This window comes from Cynara cardunculus (genome assembly GCF_001531365.2).
Source record: "Cynara cardunculus var. scolymus isolate 2C chromosome LG 1, CcrdV1, whole genome shotgun sequence".
NCBI classification, from domain to species: domain Eukaryota; kingdom Viridiplantae; phylum Streptophyta; class Magnoliopsida; order Asterales; family Asteraceae; genus Cynara; species Cynara cardunculus.
In genome coordinates this window covers 18,790,913-18,809,327 of record NC_037528.1, presented here as the reverse complement: position 1 = coordinate 18,809,327, position 18,415 = coordinate 18,790,913, and the positions used below count along the sequence as shown (strand labels likewise).

General features: G+C 36.7%; 1 protein-coding gene across 1 annotated transcript; it reads left to right on the top strand.

The window, feature by feature from the left end:
- Positions 1-240: 240 nt before the first annotated feature.
- Positions 241-13,426, top strand: LOC112510776 (probable glycosyltransferase At5g03795). The gene is made up of 6 exons (XM_025116122.1): positions 241-610; positions 699-995; positions 1,988-2,274; positions 3,228-3,460; positions 12,821-12,978; positions 13,109-13,426. Exons 1-6 carry the CDS (start codon positions 407-409, stop codon positions 13,208-13,210), a joined length of 1,281 nt encoding a protein of 426 aa, XP_024971890.1. The 5' UTR covers positions 241-406; the 3' UTR covers positions 13,211-13,426.
- Positions 13,427-18,415: the final 4,989 nt, after the last annotated feature.

The window sequence follows — 18,415 nt, the reverse complement described above, 5'->3', positions numbered from 1 at the left end:
AAATAAAGATTTTGAAAGTTGATTTTCAAAATAAAAATTAATTAAAAGTTAGTTCTAGTGGTTACGTTGATGCAATTTTTCCTAACTTTAATGTATGTTTTTCTAATTAATCAATTAAAAGTAAGTTAATTATACAGTATTCGGTAAATGATATCAACATTTTAATACTTGCTAATAGGATTCTTGAATTAAAATATTTATAATCATATATAAAATAAAAAACAAATGGGGGATCTAAATGGGGGAAATTTGGACAACTGAAACTAGATCACCGCATCTTGAACATCCCAACACTCTTCCTACTCAACTCTCGTCTCCTTCAATCTACTGCCACTGTTGATAAAATCGCGATAATTTTTCGCCGGTACCGGAAACCTATAACTTCTGAGGGTAACTCATCTCACGAATGTCGGCGGCGAAGCCTCTCCCATCGCAATCACCACCTTCTTTCACCGCCATCTCTACAAAACAAGGATTAATCCTAATCCTTTCAACCCTAACCCTACTTACATTCAGTTACATATCTTTCACTTCCTTAGGTTCTACTCTCCAATACAACTACTCTTATCCACCCCCTACAACAACACTGACTGCTGCTTCTACATTGAAGGTACTCGCTATTTCGGAATCTTGATCTGTGCATATCGTTGTGTTACATGCTATAATTCTTATCTTTTCGACTTTAAAATGGTAAACAGGAGGATGTGGATGTGGAGGACGGTGCAAGTACAAAATCGGATGGGTTTTCGGATGTATATCATTCTCCGGAGGTATTTAAGTTGAATTATGCGGAGATGGAGAAGAGATTTAAAGTTTATATATATCCAGATGGGGATCCAAAGACCTTTTATCAAACGCCCAGGAAACTCACTGGGAAGTATGCCAGTGAGGGGTATTTTTTCCAGAATATTAGAGAGAGTCGGTTTAAGACAGATGATCCAGATCAGGCTCACTTGTTTTTCATACCAATTTCGTGTCATAAGATGAGGGGAAAGGTATGTTGATATATTTTTCTTATGTATCTGCTAAGGTTATTGCTTAATTGCATTATGGGAGTTGATATGCAAAAGACCACTAGAAATTTATGATGTTCTATAATTTTGTAAGTGATTGGCAGGATTTTGTTATTGTAGGAGGTGATATAGCAAGTTTGCTATGGGTGATAGATCAAGATTATTGTTAAAATAAACTTTATTGCTCTGTAGTTTTTGTGGGTGATATATCAAAACTTATAAAATGCTTCCGACATGAACACAGTAAAATGTTGTGGTTTAAAATTTTGGTAATTGAAAGAAATGGGAAAGAATAAATGCCTTAAATCTGTTGATTTGTTTATCACAGTATAGTTTTAAAATTACAGCTAAAGTGAATTTCAAATTATAGCAGGATCACATAGTCTGCTGCTATTGCAGTGTAACAATGGATGGAGTAAATGTACATTCTGCACTAAAGCAACACATGACACACAATAATTTAGCATAATTACCAGCCGTGTTAAATAGTCTTGGGAGATGAAGAGTACACAATGCGTTCTATCTTGTGTAATACAAGATTGGGTGCAAAGACAGTTGGTAAGATGAAAGGTGGACCCTGGAAAATCAGTGATCCATAGACCCAGGTGCAAAGTAGGCAAGTTAGGTGCATGCTTGCAGTAGATATTAGTATATGTTAAACATGGCAATATCTTGATTTGAGATAAGTGAAGTTAAACTACATCTGGAACTTGATACATGGATGAAAAGAAAAGAGGACATTGTAAGTCAACAATAAATATCGTCTTTTTATTATTGAGGAACTTGACACATAGATGTTGTCTCTGAACTCTACCTCGTGTATGCTACTTTCCTGAAGTTTATATGTAGAAGCAACTTGTGATGCACAATATTTTTCCAGTGGGGTGTAGCTTTTATTCTTCAATTTTGCTTCTGTTGAGACTTGAGATACATGATATATTGTAGTTCTAGTGATCTTTTGCAACAACATGCAGGGAACTTCATATGAAAACATGACTATAATCGTACAAAATTATGTGGAAAGCTTGATATCAAAGTATCCTTACTGGAACAGAACCCTGGGTGCTGATCATTTTTTTGTCACTTGCCACGATGTTGGTGTAAGGGCAACCGAGGGACTTCCACTTCTTGTAAAGAATTCAATACGAGCTGTGTGTTCCCCAAGTTATGACGTTGGATTTATCCCACACAAAGATATTGCTCTTCCTCAAGTACTACAGCCCTTTGCTCTTCCACGTGGTGGAGATGATATTGAAAACAGGTTTTATTCTGGTATATAATTATGTATTCTCGTTTACCCTAGTAATTGGTTTGGACATGCTTTTCTCCTTTTTTCTTGTCACTAAGCTGCTGTACCGTTTTCTTTGTTACTACAGTAGCTCCATAATGTGGTTGTTCTGCAATTGTCATTAGTTGTTACCGATATTTCCACAATTTTATTTTGCGCATTTTGCCTACACCATCTGTTTCAAAGCGTTAGGGCCAACTTTAGTTTGACAGTTAAGAGAAAGAATTATATGAAAATTACATCATTCTATAACAATATCTTAGCATGGCAATCAGGAGTTAGTAATAATGTATGTGCTAAGAATCCCAAACCGTTATGTGGGTACTATTAGGATTCACCAATTAGTGACATTAAGCCATCTTCACTTCTATCATACGATAGGTGTTGAGTACAGGGAGTCTGGGAAAATTGGCAGATCAAGAAAATACATATGAGATAGTAGTTTATCCCTTTGTACATCCAAAATGAGTAGTGACGAGTACAAGTGCAAGCATACCAAAAGTCATGTTTTTTCTCGAGATTTTTTATGCTTACATTTGTCTCTCAGTTTTGAGTTCCTTACTTCTATAAGATGCCACGTTTAGCATGTAATCGTCATGACTACTGAAGTTAGGAAAGAGTGATGACATGGTAGCTTGGTGGAGTGTGCTTGTTAATCTGTCACACGACCTTAAAGTTCATCCTGCAATGGTACTATTCTATGCATATATATATATATATACTTATCATCTTGCAAAGTGTATTTGATATTTTATGCATGTTTGGTGCATGTGATGGAATCTGTATTTGCTTTTTAATTAATTATTTTTTATTTTTAGGATGAATAACTTCTACTTAGTGTATGGAAAACAAATGCTAATGCTGTTTTTTTAAATAAATCCTGTCATCAGGCACATCATCACTTAGAACTGACATGTACATTGCAGGACAACACTTGGTTTCTGGGCTGGTCATAGAAACTCCAAGATTAGAGTGATCCTGGCACGCACATGGGAGAATGACACAGAACTTGACATTTCAAACAACAGAATAAATAGAGCTTCTGGGCATCTAGTATATCAGAAGAGGTTTTATAGAACCAAATTTTGCATCTGCCCTGGTGGTTCACAGGTGAACAGTGCCCGTATTGCAGATTCGATCCATTACGGGTGTATTCCAGGTAGGTACCTGCATCTTCTTGCTGTATGTAACGAGTATGAATCATGCTCCTTTCGCTCTTACCAGAGTTGTTGCCAAATGTCCCAGATCATATAATACTTGGTTGCATAGATCATTCATGCTAAAACATAGCTCATAATTTGGACTCCCCATACATCTTAGTTTGTTTGCAGATCATTAAAACATATATATTTGATTTTACTTGGGAGATCTATAAATACGACAAACTATACACAACATTAACATCAAAGTTGTATTCAGCTTTAAAGATTTATCTTCATGTTAATTACTTGAGCAGTTCTTCAACTTGTCCAAACAAGTAATAAAAATGTCTTTATTTAACACACAAAGAGAGAGAGAGAGAGGAAGTCCTGACAAGCTTAGTTATGGCAATATCATGTGTCATGCATGTAGAAAAAAGTATGGAAAGACGTGTTACATGTAACTAAAAAGACAATTCGCAATTCCCACCAAAAAGGTAGGGTTATAGGATTTCTTCAAAAGATCGACTTTCGAGAGGTCGATTTCTCTCCACCAGAATTGTTATCGAGAAAAAGAATGAATTACCTACTTTACCATACAGACTCTGTTTTATATTCCAGCGCCCTTCCCGCCTATATTCACTATTTTTCCTGCCCAAGTAAAAAATACCATAATACCCCTGTTATTGCTTCCTTCTCGAATATGTATGCACTATGCAATATCGGTGGCTTAACGATACCCCCTCCCAAATCATTCACCTTGTCCTTGAGGTGAAATTTTTGAAATTGTGCATTAATCGCTTCCCAATCTTCCCCTGATGCCTCAAACAGTGGTAAATCGCGCCACTTAATCAAAACTTCAGAATTTCCTTCATTCGTTGTTCTATACTGCAAAACTACTTCGGGTTCCACTTGTAACTCCATCTCCTCAGTCAACTGAGTGGGAATTATCCGAGTTCAAAAAACTTTGTCCAATGGCACACCGAAGTTGTGAAATGTGAAAAACGGGATGTATTCTTGATGTTGTCACTTTGCCTATGCATTCCAATACTTCAAAAGGCCCATAAAAACGAGCAGACAACTTTTGATTTCGTCGTTTGCGTAGACTGCTGTCGATAAGGTCTCAATTTCAGAAACACCTTATCCCCCACCTCAAACGAATCCTCCCTACGGTGCATGTCTGATTGACCCTTCATTCTCTGTTGTGCACAGATCAAATGTAGCCTTAGATCATCTAACATGTTGCCCCTTTCCAATAACATCTCATCGACATGGGTTGCCCCTTCTCTGTACTTTAGGATAGTAGGGGATTCTCTACCATACAGAGCTTTGAATGGGAACAATTCAAGGATGCATGGTACATAGTACTATACCAATACTCTGCCCAATTAAGCACTTTTGCCATTGTTTGGGCTTTTCAGACACAAAACAATGCAAATGCTTATGTTAACTACCTCCGATTGACCGTCAAACTGTGGGTGGTAAGCTGTAGAAAAACACAGCTTCGTTCCTTGCAATTTAAAAATCTCCCCTACAAAATAGACTTAGGAACGCTGGAACACTTTATCTCTGTCTGTTATAATGATCTGGGGAACTCCATGCAATTGTACTACTTCCTTAGTGAATACTGACACTACTTGTGGCGCGATGAATGGGTGTCTAAGAGTCATAAAATATGCAAACTTACTGAGCCTGTCCATCACTACCATAATGGTATCCATTCCCTCGGACTTCGGAAGACCTTCCACGAAATCCATGGTAACCTCATCCCATACCCGCATTATCTAAGGAATTGGTTGCAGTAAGCCGGCAAGAGTTCCACTCAAAATTTTGTTTTTTTGACAGATCGCACACCCCTTCACAAACTCTTTAATGTCTTTCTCATCCCCATCCAAAATAATTATGACGTTATCCTTTGGATCGGCCGTTCTTCCCCAGAATGGCCGCCTATTGGTGAGCTGTGAAACTCCTCCAATATAACAGGTAACAAAGAAGAAGTTTTAGAAAGCACCAACTGCTCTTTGTACCACAACAACCCTTGACGAACGGTGAAACCCTTGTGTACAGTAGCTCCCACAAGCAATTCCTCTCGGATCTTTCCAAGAATGGAATCATCAATTACTTCTTTCTTGATCACTTCCCACTGACACCATTGAGGGCCCCCCATCACCAAACACTCCACACCTCTGCGTGATAAAGCATCCGTAACTCTATTTGCAATCCCCGGTTTGTAAATAATATCAAAATCATATCCCAACAACTTGATCACCCATTTCTGGTATTGTGGCTCAATCACCCGCGGTTTCTAAAAAAAAATTTCAAGCTCTGTTGGTCTGTTCTTACTATAAATTTCCTAACTAGAAGATAGTCTCCATTTTAAAATGGCAAAGACAATTGCTATTAATTCCTTTTCGTAAATCGCCTTTTGACTAGCCCGTGTGTCTAACACCTGACTAAAGAAAGCTATGGGCCTTTCCTCTTGCATTAACACTGTCCCTAATCCTCCTCCTGAAGCATCCGTTTCAATCACAGAAGGCTTGGTGAAGTCCGGCAACACGAGTATAGGAGCTGTGGTCAGAGTTTTTCTAAGTTGTTCGAACGCTGTAGTAGCCTGTAAACCCCACTCAAACCTTTTTTAAGCAATTCGGTCAAAGGCCTGACAATCTGCCTATACCCAACAACAAACTTCCTGTAATATCCTGTTAACCCCAAAAAACCCCTCAATTGAGTAATCGTATGTTGCTGCGGCCACTGTAACATTGCCTCCGCTTTGGATTTATCCATGGCTACCCCCTTCTTTGAAATAACATGTCCCAAATACCCAATTTCTTCCTTACCAAATTCACATTTTTTCCGGTTGGCGTATAAATGTTGTTCCCTTAGTTTCTGCAATACCATTCATAGATGCCCACAATGCTCGTCTTCTGTCTTACTATACAACAATATATCGTCAAAGAATACTAATACAAATTTTTCTCATGAACGGCTTAAACACTTCATTCATCAAGAATTGGAAAGTAGCCGGGGCATTCGCAAGTCCGAAGGGCATTACCAAAAACTCATAATGCCCTTCATGCGTTTGAAAGGCAGTCTTGTGCACATCCTCTTCCCGCATTCTAATCTGATGATAACCCGCCTTTAAATCTATTTGGGAAAAGAAACAAGCCCCATGTAATTCGTCCAATAATTCATCAATTATTGGAATGGGAAACTTGTCCGGGAGCGTGCCTTTGTTCAATGCTCTAATAATCAATGCAAAAACGCCAGCTTCCATCTTTTTTTTTAACCAACAACACGGGCTTGAAAAGGCACTCCGACTTGGTCGTATGGTTTCGTTTTTAGCATTTCCTTCACTAATTTCTCCACTTCATCTTTCTTAAAATGTGGGTATCGGTAAGGGCGAATATTCACAGGTTCCACTCCCTCTTTCAATGTAATCCCATGTTCCTTCCCTCGTTCGGGTGGTAATCCTATAGGACTTTGGAATACTTGTTGGTACGTTTCCAATACCTCCCTGATGACCTCGGAACATTCTGTCTGCAAGGTACATCTTTCCTCCATTAAACTGTCCAACTTGACTAATATCTCTTGCCCTTCCATTCAGACTGTTTTCATCATAGCTTTAAAAGACACCAAAGTTCTTCCAAGAGCCGTATCTCCCTGAATTTGAACCGACTCTTGTGCCCATTGAAACTTCATGGTTTGAGTTTTCCAGTTCACCTGCATCGACCCCAAAGAAGCCAACCACCGAATTCCCAAGATTACATCGGAATTTCCCAATTTCAGTGGTAAGAAGTCCCCCTTGATTTCAATTCCATGCATCCACACGTTCACCCCTTTACACAGCCCTTGTCCCAATACGGCTGTCCCATTTCCCATAGATATGTCATACCCATTGGTAGGGTAGACAGGAAGGCCCACTCTCTCAACCACATTTCATGAAATGAAATTATGCGAAGCACCACTATCAATTAACACTACAACCTTCTGATTTCCCACAAGCCCTTCTAATTTCATTGTTTTAGGGATTGTCAATCCCACGACTGAATTTAAAGACACCTTTATCCCTGGTTCTTTAATTGCATTTGCCAATTCTAAGTCGCTGCCAGCATGTTCCTCTCTTTCCTTCTCTGCCCCCTCCGTCACCTCCTGCAATACCACAATGTTAAGCTCTTTTTTCTTTCTTGCAACGATGTCCATGGCCATATTTCTCGTCGCATCAATAGCACAACCCTTGCTGATGACGTCGTTGTAATTCTTTATCGGACAATCTGCAATATTCATTTGTTCCTCTATTACCATCATTTCCAACCTTCATCTCACCCTCATTTTCATTCTTTTCTTCTGATTTGTAACGAAGGTTTTCCTCCTCAAAGGTATAGATACCTTTGAACTACCCAACGGTGAACCGCCTTATTTATTTCCTCTACCCTCGCTGCCACCTCCATAGTTTTGTTCAGTCCTACCGGCGATAACAACCGTACTTCTGTTTGAATTTCAGGTTGTAGACCATTGACGAATTGGCTTACAAACACCTCCTTAGGATTCCCTCCAATGGTGTTGCTACCGATACAAACTTCCGTTTATAATCGGCCACAGTTCCCTCCTGTTTAACGGCCAAGAATTGTTCACAAAGGGTTTTTTCAGAATTGGTCGCCTCTTATTTTCCCATTGATACCACTTCAATGTGTACTCCTTCATTTGTCAATCTGTTCAAATTGCAATACTGATCGGCCTAAGAATCCATCCATCTGGATCCGATCCATCAAACACCGGTATCTCTAACCTTTGGCCTTTGATTGCAAGAAACGATCCGTTATCATCCAATCGTTCATATACTCTAGTCCGTCTTTCTTCTTCTTGCGATAATTCTCCATTTTTTGCATTCCGTCGACTCAACTCATCCTGTAACCGCATCCTGTAACCGAATCATTGTACTCATCTGTTACACCATCACCTGCACACTCCCTTCCAGCGATTCAATTTTGCCTTGAAAAATCTTCGACTTGATTTGTTATTGATTGGGTCGCCATCACTGATTCAAACCGCTCTCATACCAATTTGTTAATTGTTACATGTAACTAAAAAGACAATTCGCAATTCACACCAAAAAGGTAGGGTTATAGGATTTCTTCAGAAGATCGACTTTTGAGAGGTCGATTTCCTTCCATCAGAATTGTTATCGAGAAAAAGAATGAATTACTTACTTCACCATACAGACTCTGATTTATACTCTAGCGCCCTTCCCACCTATTTTCACTAATTTTCCTGCCCAAGTAAAAGAATACCATAATACCCCTGTTATTTCTTCCTTCTCGAATATGTATGCAATATCGGTGGCTTAACAAGACGTTACATGACAATCCATTCTATTCGCATATTCTGAAGGCTTCAAATATACAGGGTTTTTTGTTTTCATTAAGGTTCTATCTATTAATTGAAAGGTAATATTTCCAAAGGAGTTGCAAACGGATHTGCCGGTTCACCAATCATTGATGGTTCTAGAACCGCTAAGCCTACGTTACATGCAATAGTACCTAGAATTACTACCGRAAAAATATATAAAAGATCATTGGGCCATGTGGGCTCCCTGTAATAATTATGACCCGTACCTTTAGCCAATTTAGCTCTTAATACAAGATCATTCAAGTCAGGTATTTTTGTTATTGGGATAGGTGAATTCTTATAGATCCATCCCCCGAAGGAACCAGACATGATAATTTTTCATCATYCGGCTCGAGCAAGAATCAAAAGAACCAAATGAATCCATATAAAATATATGTTATCTAGATAAACTCAAGTTTTACATAACTACTAAGCTAAAATGGTAATTAGGAAGTATGTATATATTATTTAGAAGCAAAAGGAAGTACATAGAGTACGAGTACAAGGTGGTAGTGGGTCTAAACCCTAGAGTACGATATCAATTTCTAGATATCCTATTTTGTCAACACTCCTTGCATTGCCCAAGGTGTTACATATATGATCAATTTAAGCCCTACAACAATGCTTTGTCATGAACCCCTGATGCACTCAACTGGGCACTGAGGAGGAAGTTCTTGACAAGGCCATCACTTCACGAACATGCGACCAATTTACCTCAATATATTTGGTATGCATATGATGATTCTTGAAGATGTCATACCTGCCTCACTATCACAATACATCTCCATCAAGCGGGGTGTGGGATCACCCGAGGGTTGTACCAAACTTTGAAACCAAGTAGGCTCACATGATGTTTGCATGGTAACATGATAGTTGAATTCTAGACTGAAAAGAGAAACACCATCTTGCTTTGTTACACTTCCGGGATACAAGGTTGTAGTCCTAATATGAAAATCTCACATCATTTGCATCTAAATAACCCTTTAGCTTTATTGTGGTTCTTAGTTGTATGTAAGAACTTGCCCTCAGGAACCCTTAAGGTTGCGTTTGGTACATGGGATGGGATGGGACAGGACAGGACAGGACAGGACAAAACTTACTGTCCCACGTTTGGCATGACATGGGACAGGATAAGCACCCACTGTCTCACGTTTGGCACGACATAGGACATGGACAATAACTGGGACAAGGTGGGACATCGGAAGACAAAAAAGGCTCTTTTTGTTCCACCTATTTGGGACAAGAGACAGAAACTAAAATATTACTAATCTACCCTCGTTTGATATATAACCATATTATGGTATTTGTTTTAGCGGTCACCACCGCTAGTCGCGGCCGCCGCAACCACCTCGGCCATGGTAGCCACCATTGGCCACCTTCGCTTCAACTACAAGCTCCTCCTCCACCACCTCCACAACCACTATCGACCATTGACCACCACCGTCCATCGCTACCTCTACAACCATCGTCGACCACCGAACTCAATCATCCATTGCCACCACCACTACCACCGTCTGCCACCTCCACCTCTGTCTCATCCTCTACTATAACAACCTCTTCCACCACCTCCACAACCAACATCGGTTACCGACCACCACCGTCCATGGACACCACCACTACCACCTTTAGCCACCTCCACCTTCTCTTCCACTGCAACAACCTCCTCCACCATGACCAACACCAACTCTACTATAACCTCCACCATTTGCTACTACCACCACCACCACTACCTCCACCCCATCGGCCACTACTACCTCCTCCACCACTGTCGACAACCACCACCACTACTATCCGCCATCTTCATGTCCTATACAACCACCATTGTCCACCAATCACCAATGCCTCTACGTCCACAACCATTGCTGTTGCAACAATCTTCACTGTGTTTTCACCAATTGTTAAGGATCTTCCAAACCGAAAAAACATAATTTCTCCTTTGTATGAATCGAGTTTTCGAACTACCATCAATCATATCAGATTTTTCATTCCTATTTGGCACCATTATATATGTATGTATGTATGTATTTATGTATATGAAAATTGTGTAAAAATGTTTATAAATTAAATTATTTAATCATTTGCTTTATTTGTGTTAATTTTAACTATTATATGATATCTCAAATCATCAAATTACTTTTGGTGCAACTTTTCTTGTTCTATCATGTCCGGTCCTAGTCGTATCAAATACCAAACAAACATTTGTTGTGTCCAGTCTTGTCCCGTCCAGTCCTACCTTCTTGTCCAGTCCTCTCTAGTCATGTCTGCGTACCAAATGCTACCTAAATGTACATTAATAATCCCAAGGGTTAATATAGAAGGCAGAACACCGAGTCATTGAGCATGATGAAGATAAATATGAGGCCTAGTGACTATACTATTTAGTTCCCAACTCTAGTTGATAATTGATGTATCCACATTATTTCACAAGCAGATGGAACCATAGCTCTATACTTAGATTTTACACTAGAGCGAGATACACAATCTTGTTTCTTGCTTTTTCATGAAACTAAATTTCCTCCAAAGAAAACATGGTAACCTTTAGTGGTAGCGGATTTTCAGTTGATTTTAGAAAGGGAAATACTCTATACGAGTGTGACTAACTTATTTAATATGTCTGGTCAAAGAGCTCCTTTAGACAACACAATATATGTTTTAACATAGCCTAGCGAGAAGACAACACTAAAAGAGTATGTGTGCTAAGATTGTTCAACTTCCGAACTGGCCTCCTATACTTCACATTATTGTTATATAAGTCATGAGAGTACAGCATCTTTTGTGATTTTAGATTAGGTGCCATGAGAGTACCAGATGATTTAACCCTTAATTTTCTTGTCGACAAATCAAGCATACATTTTCTTTGAGATAGGATGACGCCTCTCTTTCTTCTTGTCACCTCAACTATCAAGAAGTGGTAAAATGATCCCGAATCATTGTGTGTGTGTGAAGAAAGGATAGCAAAGATGATCGTCCCAAATCATCACTCCTTGTAATGATAATGTCATCTACACACACAACATGAAGAGTAATACCATATAAACACTGAATGGTCAGAGTTGTGGGGTGTTTGTTTTTTGGATTAAAGACGTAATGCTAAACTTATGTCTGATTTGGTTAGATAATGTTGTTTCTTCCAGAACCAAAAATCACTTGTAATGTTTTACTAATCCTGCAAAAGAAAAAGATGACTTAAGAGATCTGAATTGCAGAGAGAGAAAATGAGCACAGCGTTGATGTGGTTGTTGGCTCATTCTTCTTAACTTTGATCTGATTTTCTTTTGCATTTCTTTTTTATTTCTGATTTTCTTTTTTATTTAAATTTTTTTATTCACTGGTTTTGTTATATAATTTAATTAAATATTTAAGTTTAAGAAACGTTAACAAATTTAAAAATTTAGAAGTAAATAATAGACAAATAGGACCATTCAAACATTTCATTTAACTCATGTTTTAAATAATCTGAATGGTTTTGAATTCAGCCTTAATTATTAAATAATGAAGTATGACACTTACTAGTATTAACTATAAATTCAATATCATATTCAACAATTAGCCCATTTTAAAGGTCTTAGTGAAGATCTTTGTAATGATATATTTTGTGTAAAATAATATTGACGTTTATGCTAAATATGTTAACAAAATGATGTGAACGAATCAAAATGTGATAATTGCGTAAAATAACATTCAATAACCAATAAGGCTAAAATGAAATTTAATAAAAATTTAGTATAATGAATACACTACAAATTTGGTACAGATCACTACACCATGTTAAGTGTAATATTTGATGTTTTGGCTGGAGTTGTGTTTTAGTGCACTAAAACACCATATAAAATAACATTCTATAATCAAGAAGGTTAACATAAATTTTTTAATAATTTATTGTAAGCCGTAGGATATCAAGTTTGGTGTAGAAGGGTTAATTAGAACTGTCTATTTGAGATTGAGCGGCTTTTGTTTGTTTGTTTTTTTGTCTAATTGGTGTCTATTAATTGCAGTGATTCTGTCTAATTACTATGATCTGCCATTCAATGATATTCTTGATTGGGGGAAATTTTCGGTGATACTTGAGGAGAAAGATGTGTATCAGCTAAAACAAATCCTCAAGGACATATCCGATGAACAATTTGTCACCCTCCACAACAATTTGGTGAAGGTGAGAAATTGCCTGGTTTTCGTTTCATGCTTGAGTATGCTTACTACTGTAAAAAACACACATGTTTGCTGATGTTTTGGTGAACCTTTTGCAAATAAACAAGTAAGAAATAGTTCTTTTTTCCCTGCAGATTCAGAAGCACTTCCAATGGAACACACCTCCCATTCCATATGATGCTTTTCATATGGTCATGTACGATCTGTGGCTGCGCCATAATGTCATCAAATATTGACAAGTCAGGTTCACCTTTCCTTTCTTTTAAGGTCCAAAAATGTTGTTTGCACAACCTTAGTTACGTGTACACATTTTTTCATTTTTTGACTGGTCATATGTAGTAGTTTACAAGCAGGTACATGTGTTATTTCTTATCCCTTTGTAAATTACGCTTTAGACCATCTCGGAGTCTTGTTTTTCTTGAGCAAATTCGTTAAAAGTGATGCATATTTGATAATAATATAGCCAAGTAGGTTTCTTTCATGTTGGTAGGCTTAAACAAACTAACTCAAGTGATACAGTAATGCATAATAATAAATATGTGATAGATGTTGCTGGAAAATGAAGTAGAATATGCAACATTAGTTCTTCTATAGGTGCCAATTTTTATATCTCAACTCATGTCCCAAATAGGAAGGAATGGGGGTTGACTGTTTTGACTTTCTCTTGGCTTCCAATTTCGTTTACTTGCCTTTGATTTCCATATTCTGTTGCAAATTTGTGTTTCTTCTTTTTGGTAGGAACCCTGTTCCATGGGTGGTTATCTTGAATGTTGGTTTCTTTCAACCTCCTTTTCTGTCCGACTGTAGTTGCTGTTTCAAAGGCCAAAATCCACAAAACTTATTTGATTGTTTATATTTAATTATTATTGTATTCTGTTTTTGTTATCGTAATGTTAAAATCATTTTATAAATTTGAAATTATATTTTATATAAAAACTAAATGTTACACTGACTGTTAAATAAAAACATCTCAGATGTCGAAGTTTTATTCAGGCGTTTAGTTGGCTGCACATAGTTAAAACCGGAGCTGGTAAATGTCATTTAAGGGATGCCTTATTGTCTTTCCGTAAGAACTCCTAAAAGTATACTTAAAAGGGCCGTTTATCAAACGTTTATGTAAGCACTTACATGTAAGAGTCACATATCCCCCTTATCTTATCGAGGAACATTCCCGGCCATCAGATTGGATTGTTGGTATGTGTTTATCATCCTGGAAGCGCTTATTGGGTAATAATCACAACCCTCATTGGGTAAGACACTCGATACCCTGTAAGGTAAGTGACTTAGTAAGTTATATTTTTGGTACATGTGGTTGCCACCTATTCTAAACTATAGTCCCAACTTAGTTTTTTGGTATAGGTGGCTGCCACTTTGTTACATTTTTGGTTTCTCTGATTAGTTGCCGCTAAAAAAAATCTGTTAATTCAAGGGTGTTTTTGATCTTTTTACATTTTTGTCTTTTTTTCTATTTAGTTTTAATAAATTTATTTTCTTTTCTGCACTCACCAAATCCACAACCCCACCCGCTCTCCTCTACAACGAAACCACCCGCCCCCTTTTCCCTCCCCTGACTATGATCAAAATCGCACAAACAAAAAATTTGTATTTTGAATGGTTTTGATAATTTGAATTTCTTGGAAGGGTTTGGATTTGGAACGATTTGAAATCTGTTTGGTTTGTGAATCTCTTGGAAAGGTTTGGATTTGGAACGATTTAGTGTTAACCACATATTTAGTGCCCGTTCTCTTTGATTTCATATCTGTTGCGGGGCACTGCCCCTATAACTGATAGGGGGCACGACCCCCTTGATCCCCCCATAAGACGTCATCAAGCGATCTCGGATTCTAGTTAGCTTGCATGAGTGCAATCCACGCCTCTTAACACGTGTTGTAGCTTAAGTAGTCACCCCATATTCTCTTATATATCCAATTACACAAAATAGAACATTATTTTCACTAAAATCACCAACAAGGTGGAGTAACGAAATTCCCTACCTCATGAAGCTAGGTCTAAGATCACTCGTGCTTGAGTATATCCGCATTGGATAATCTTTGATATTGCTCCCTATCAGTTGCCTCGCGAGCCTTCTTCTCCATAGTCGACCCCTACTCCTAACATTTTATAAGCGCATGGCGTAACATAAAAAAAGCCCTCGAGTACAAAAAAAACGCTAATAATTTATATAAAACAATCTCTAATCGCTTCGAGTATTTCTAGACGCTCAATTATTCAATAGTGGTTGGTTTATATTTTTCAATACATAGCGTCGAGTCGTCTACAATCCATTCCACCATCAAATCCATCGTATAATACATATACTTTTCAGATATAGATTGATATCCTTTAAATCATAATATTGAATGTTTAAAGTAATACTTTATTATTAAATATTATGTTATCGATACTATTTACCCACCTTGTCTTAAAAGTTCAATATATCAAAGCAAAAAAATATTGTGACCGGTTAAAATAAACATGTTAGTTAAATATCGAAAAATGTTGCTTATAAATACGAGTGAAATGCCGAACATAATAGATAGGGATCTTTAAGAGTTGAAGATCATAGTCACTAAGATGGTTTTTCATCCATAGGATTTGCGCGCAACAGCTTCCAACTGTAACATATTTAGCCTCAACAGTTGATGTGGGCACTGAGTTTTGCTTCTTATTACAACTTCAAATTAATAATAATTATGCGCTAGACTTGTAATTAAAGTCTTTGGACAAAAAATTTAAGCCCTGAACAATTTTTTTAATCCTTGGACAATATTATAGGTTATAATAACGTATTATGATTTATTCATTTAAAAAAATTGTCTATAAACTTAATCCCTGAAAATAGGATCCATTAGATTTCTCTTAATTCTCCCCTAACATTTTCTACAAGAAATATAAGTTTTATGAATTAACTGTTACATAAAAATTTGCAAGCATTTTTAAAATGGGAAATTGCTCAAAATAAACATTTCTTTTCTAAATTTTTAAAAAATGTCACTACATTCGTAAGTAGTAACTCCTCAACTTATAGATGGATCAAAATGTAAAAAATAAAGTTTTCGAACATGATATGTAAATATAAGGATCAAATCTGTAAATTAGTTACTTCACCAATGGTGACATTTTTAAAATTTTAAGAGAAAAATGATAAGGAAAAAACAAATATATAAAATTAAAATAATTATTTAAAAAAAAATTCACTTTTATTTATTGCATATTGAATTCTTCACTACAGAATTTTCTAAGTAAAAAGGTATATAGCCGACTTAAAATTTATTTCTAATAAAAGAAAATTTCTAAAATCTAATAAGTTATAATAATATAAACGGAATAAAAATAATCGGATTTTATTCTTCTCTAAAGCTAACTTGTAATATAAATATATATATATATATATATATATATATATAATTTTCTGAGATAATATATTAACATTTTTGGCCCTGAAAAGCAAAATATATTACGTGCAAATGTGTATTTTTTGCTTTTTATGTTCAATCAAGATTTAAGAAGTTGTTTTAAACGTAATTTGTTATATTTTCGTCTAAATAACTTTTAGGTATTAGGTTCGAATTTGACATTTAAACATTATCTAGTAAATTATTATGAATATTGCTATACAAACAACTAAAGGTTCAATATGACCTAATCTTTTGATCTTATACGCATCATATTTAAGAATTTCCATAATGATCAAGGGTTTCATAATAAAACGATTCAAGTTCGTATATTGTATTGGATATGTTGAACGCACACCTATATATATATTATCAAATAGATCTCTACTTACTGGCATCAAGACTTAGGGTTCATTTTCTGTCAAGACTTGTATGGATAGAGTTGTCTATATTGATAAAGTTGTCTGTATGTTAATAGATAAGTTGTTGTTCGGTTGTTGTATTGAATAAATTATGTGAATAATGAAAATGATTATTCTACCCTTGGTTTTACATTGAACATTATAGATCAAATTTCTCAAAACAACAATATTTATATATCAAATCATAAAATTGTAAACGAATCACTAAATGAAACCCCAAATTAGAAAACATACACAAATCTGTAATAAAAATTCAATAACAAGATAAAGAAAATAATGAAACTAATAACAAATCAGCAACAAGATCCAGATCGAGAACGAGATCCAACGATTGTGAGGCAGAGGTAACTGTTGGAGAAGCAACGGTCGACGATGGTGAGGCAGAGGTAACTGTTGGAGAAGCAACGGTCGACGATGGTGAGGCAGAGGTAACTGTTGGAGAAGCAACGGTCGACGATGGTGAGGCAGGGTCGGCCGGTGATGGTGAGGTAGAGGGCAACGATTGACAATGGTGAGAAAGAGGCAAACGACAGATACCAAATAAGCAGGAGAAATGAGATCAATGGAGGAAGAAGCAACGACCAACGATGGAAGAAGCAACAGTCAACGATGGTTCTAGATAGTGAGGAAGAAGCAACTACATATCGATGGAGATAGAGGCTTGGACCAAGAAAGCAAACACGATGAAGGAGAGAAGTTGGGATTTGGGGGGGGGGGGATTCTAGAAATATGAAGGGGCAAACTTGGAATAAGGAGATGAATAAATGGCTTAGTCCATAGGACTCTACTTTCCTGGTTGAGTCCATAGGACTCTACTTTTCTGGCTGAGTGAATGAGCCATAAACGAACACAAATGTATAACTGACCAAATAAGTCATACAGACTTAACAACCCATTAAATTATTACCAAACAACCCCTTACTTTATATATTTTCAGTATATAATTTAATATGATTTTAAAATAAATAAATAAACATAAAGCAAAACTCATATTGTAATCTTAAAAAATAAGTCCTTTGACATAAAAATAGATTTCTCAACAAATAATGTGTGTGTGTGCGCATGCATGCGTGTGTGTGCACGTGCATGCGTATGTGTGAGAAGAAGAATTAATATGAGAAGTGTAATAAGAGATTTGGACCCTTGATAATCTTTAATCTCATACACGCCCACAAATTGTGCTTGATACAAGGATTGATCCACTGTATCTTGGTGCATCTCATTCTAATGTGTATCCAAGGATGAGAATCTTTTTTTACGCTTCTCAGTTTAACTTTCCTTCTCACCGAAACTCAACCCTATATATATATATATATATATATATATATAAAAGCGAATGATCGTATGAGAAGAGAAGTTATGATGAGAAACGTAAGAAAAGATCTGAACCCTTGATCACTTTTAATCTCATGCTCACCTATGAATTGCTCTTTAGAAGAGAATCGATCCAAGATGCACCTCGTTAGTGTTGACATTCAATTAGGATTGATCCAAAAGTGAAGATTTATTCTTACGTTTCTGACCATAACTTCTCTTCTCACTGGAACCCAACCCCCCCAACACACACAAACACACACACACACACACACACACACATATATATATATATATATATATATATATA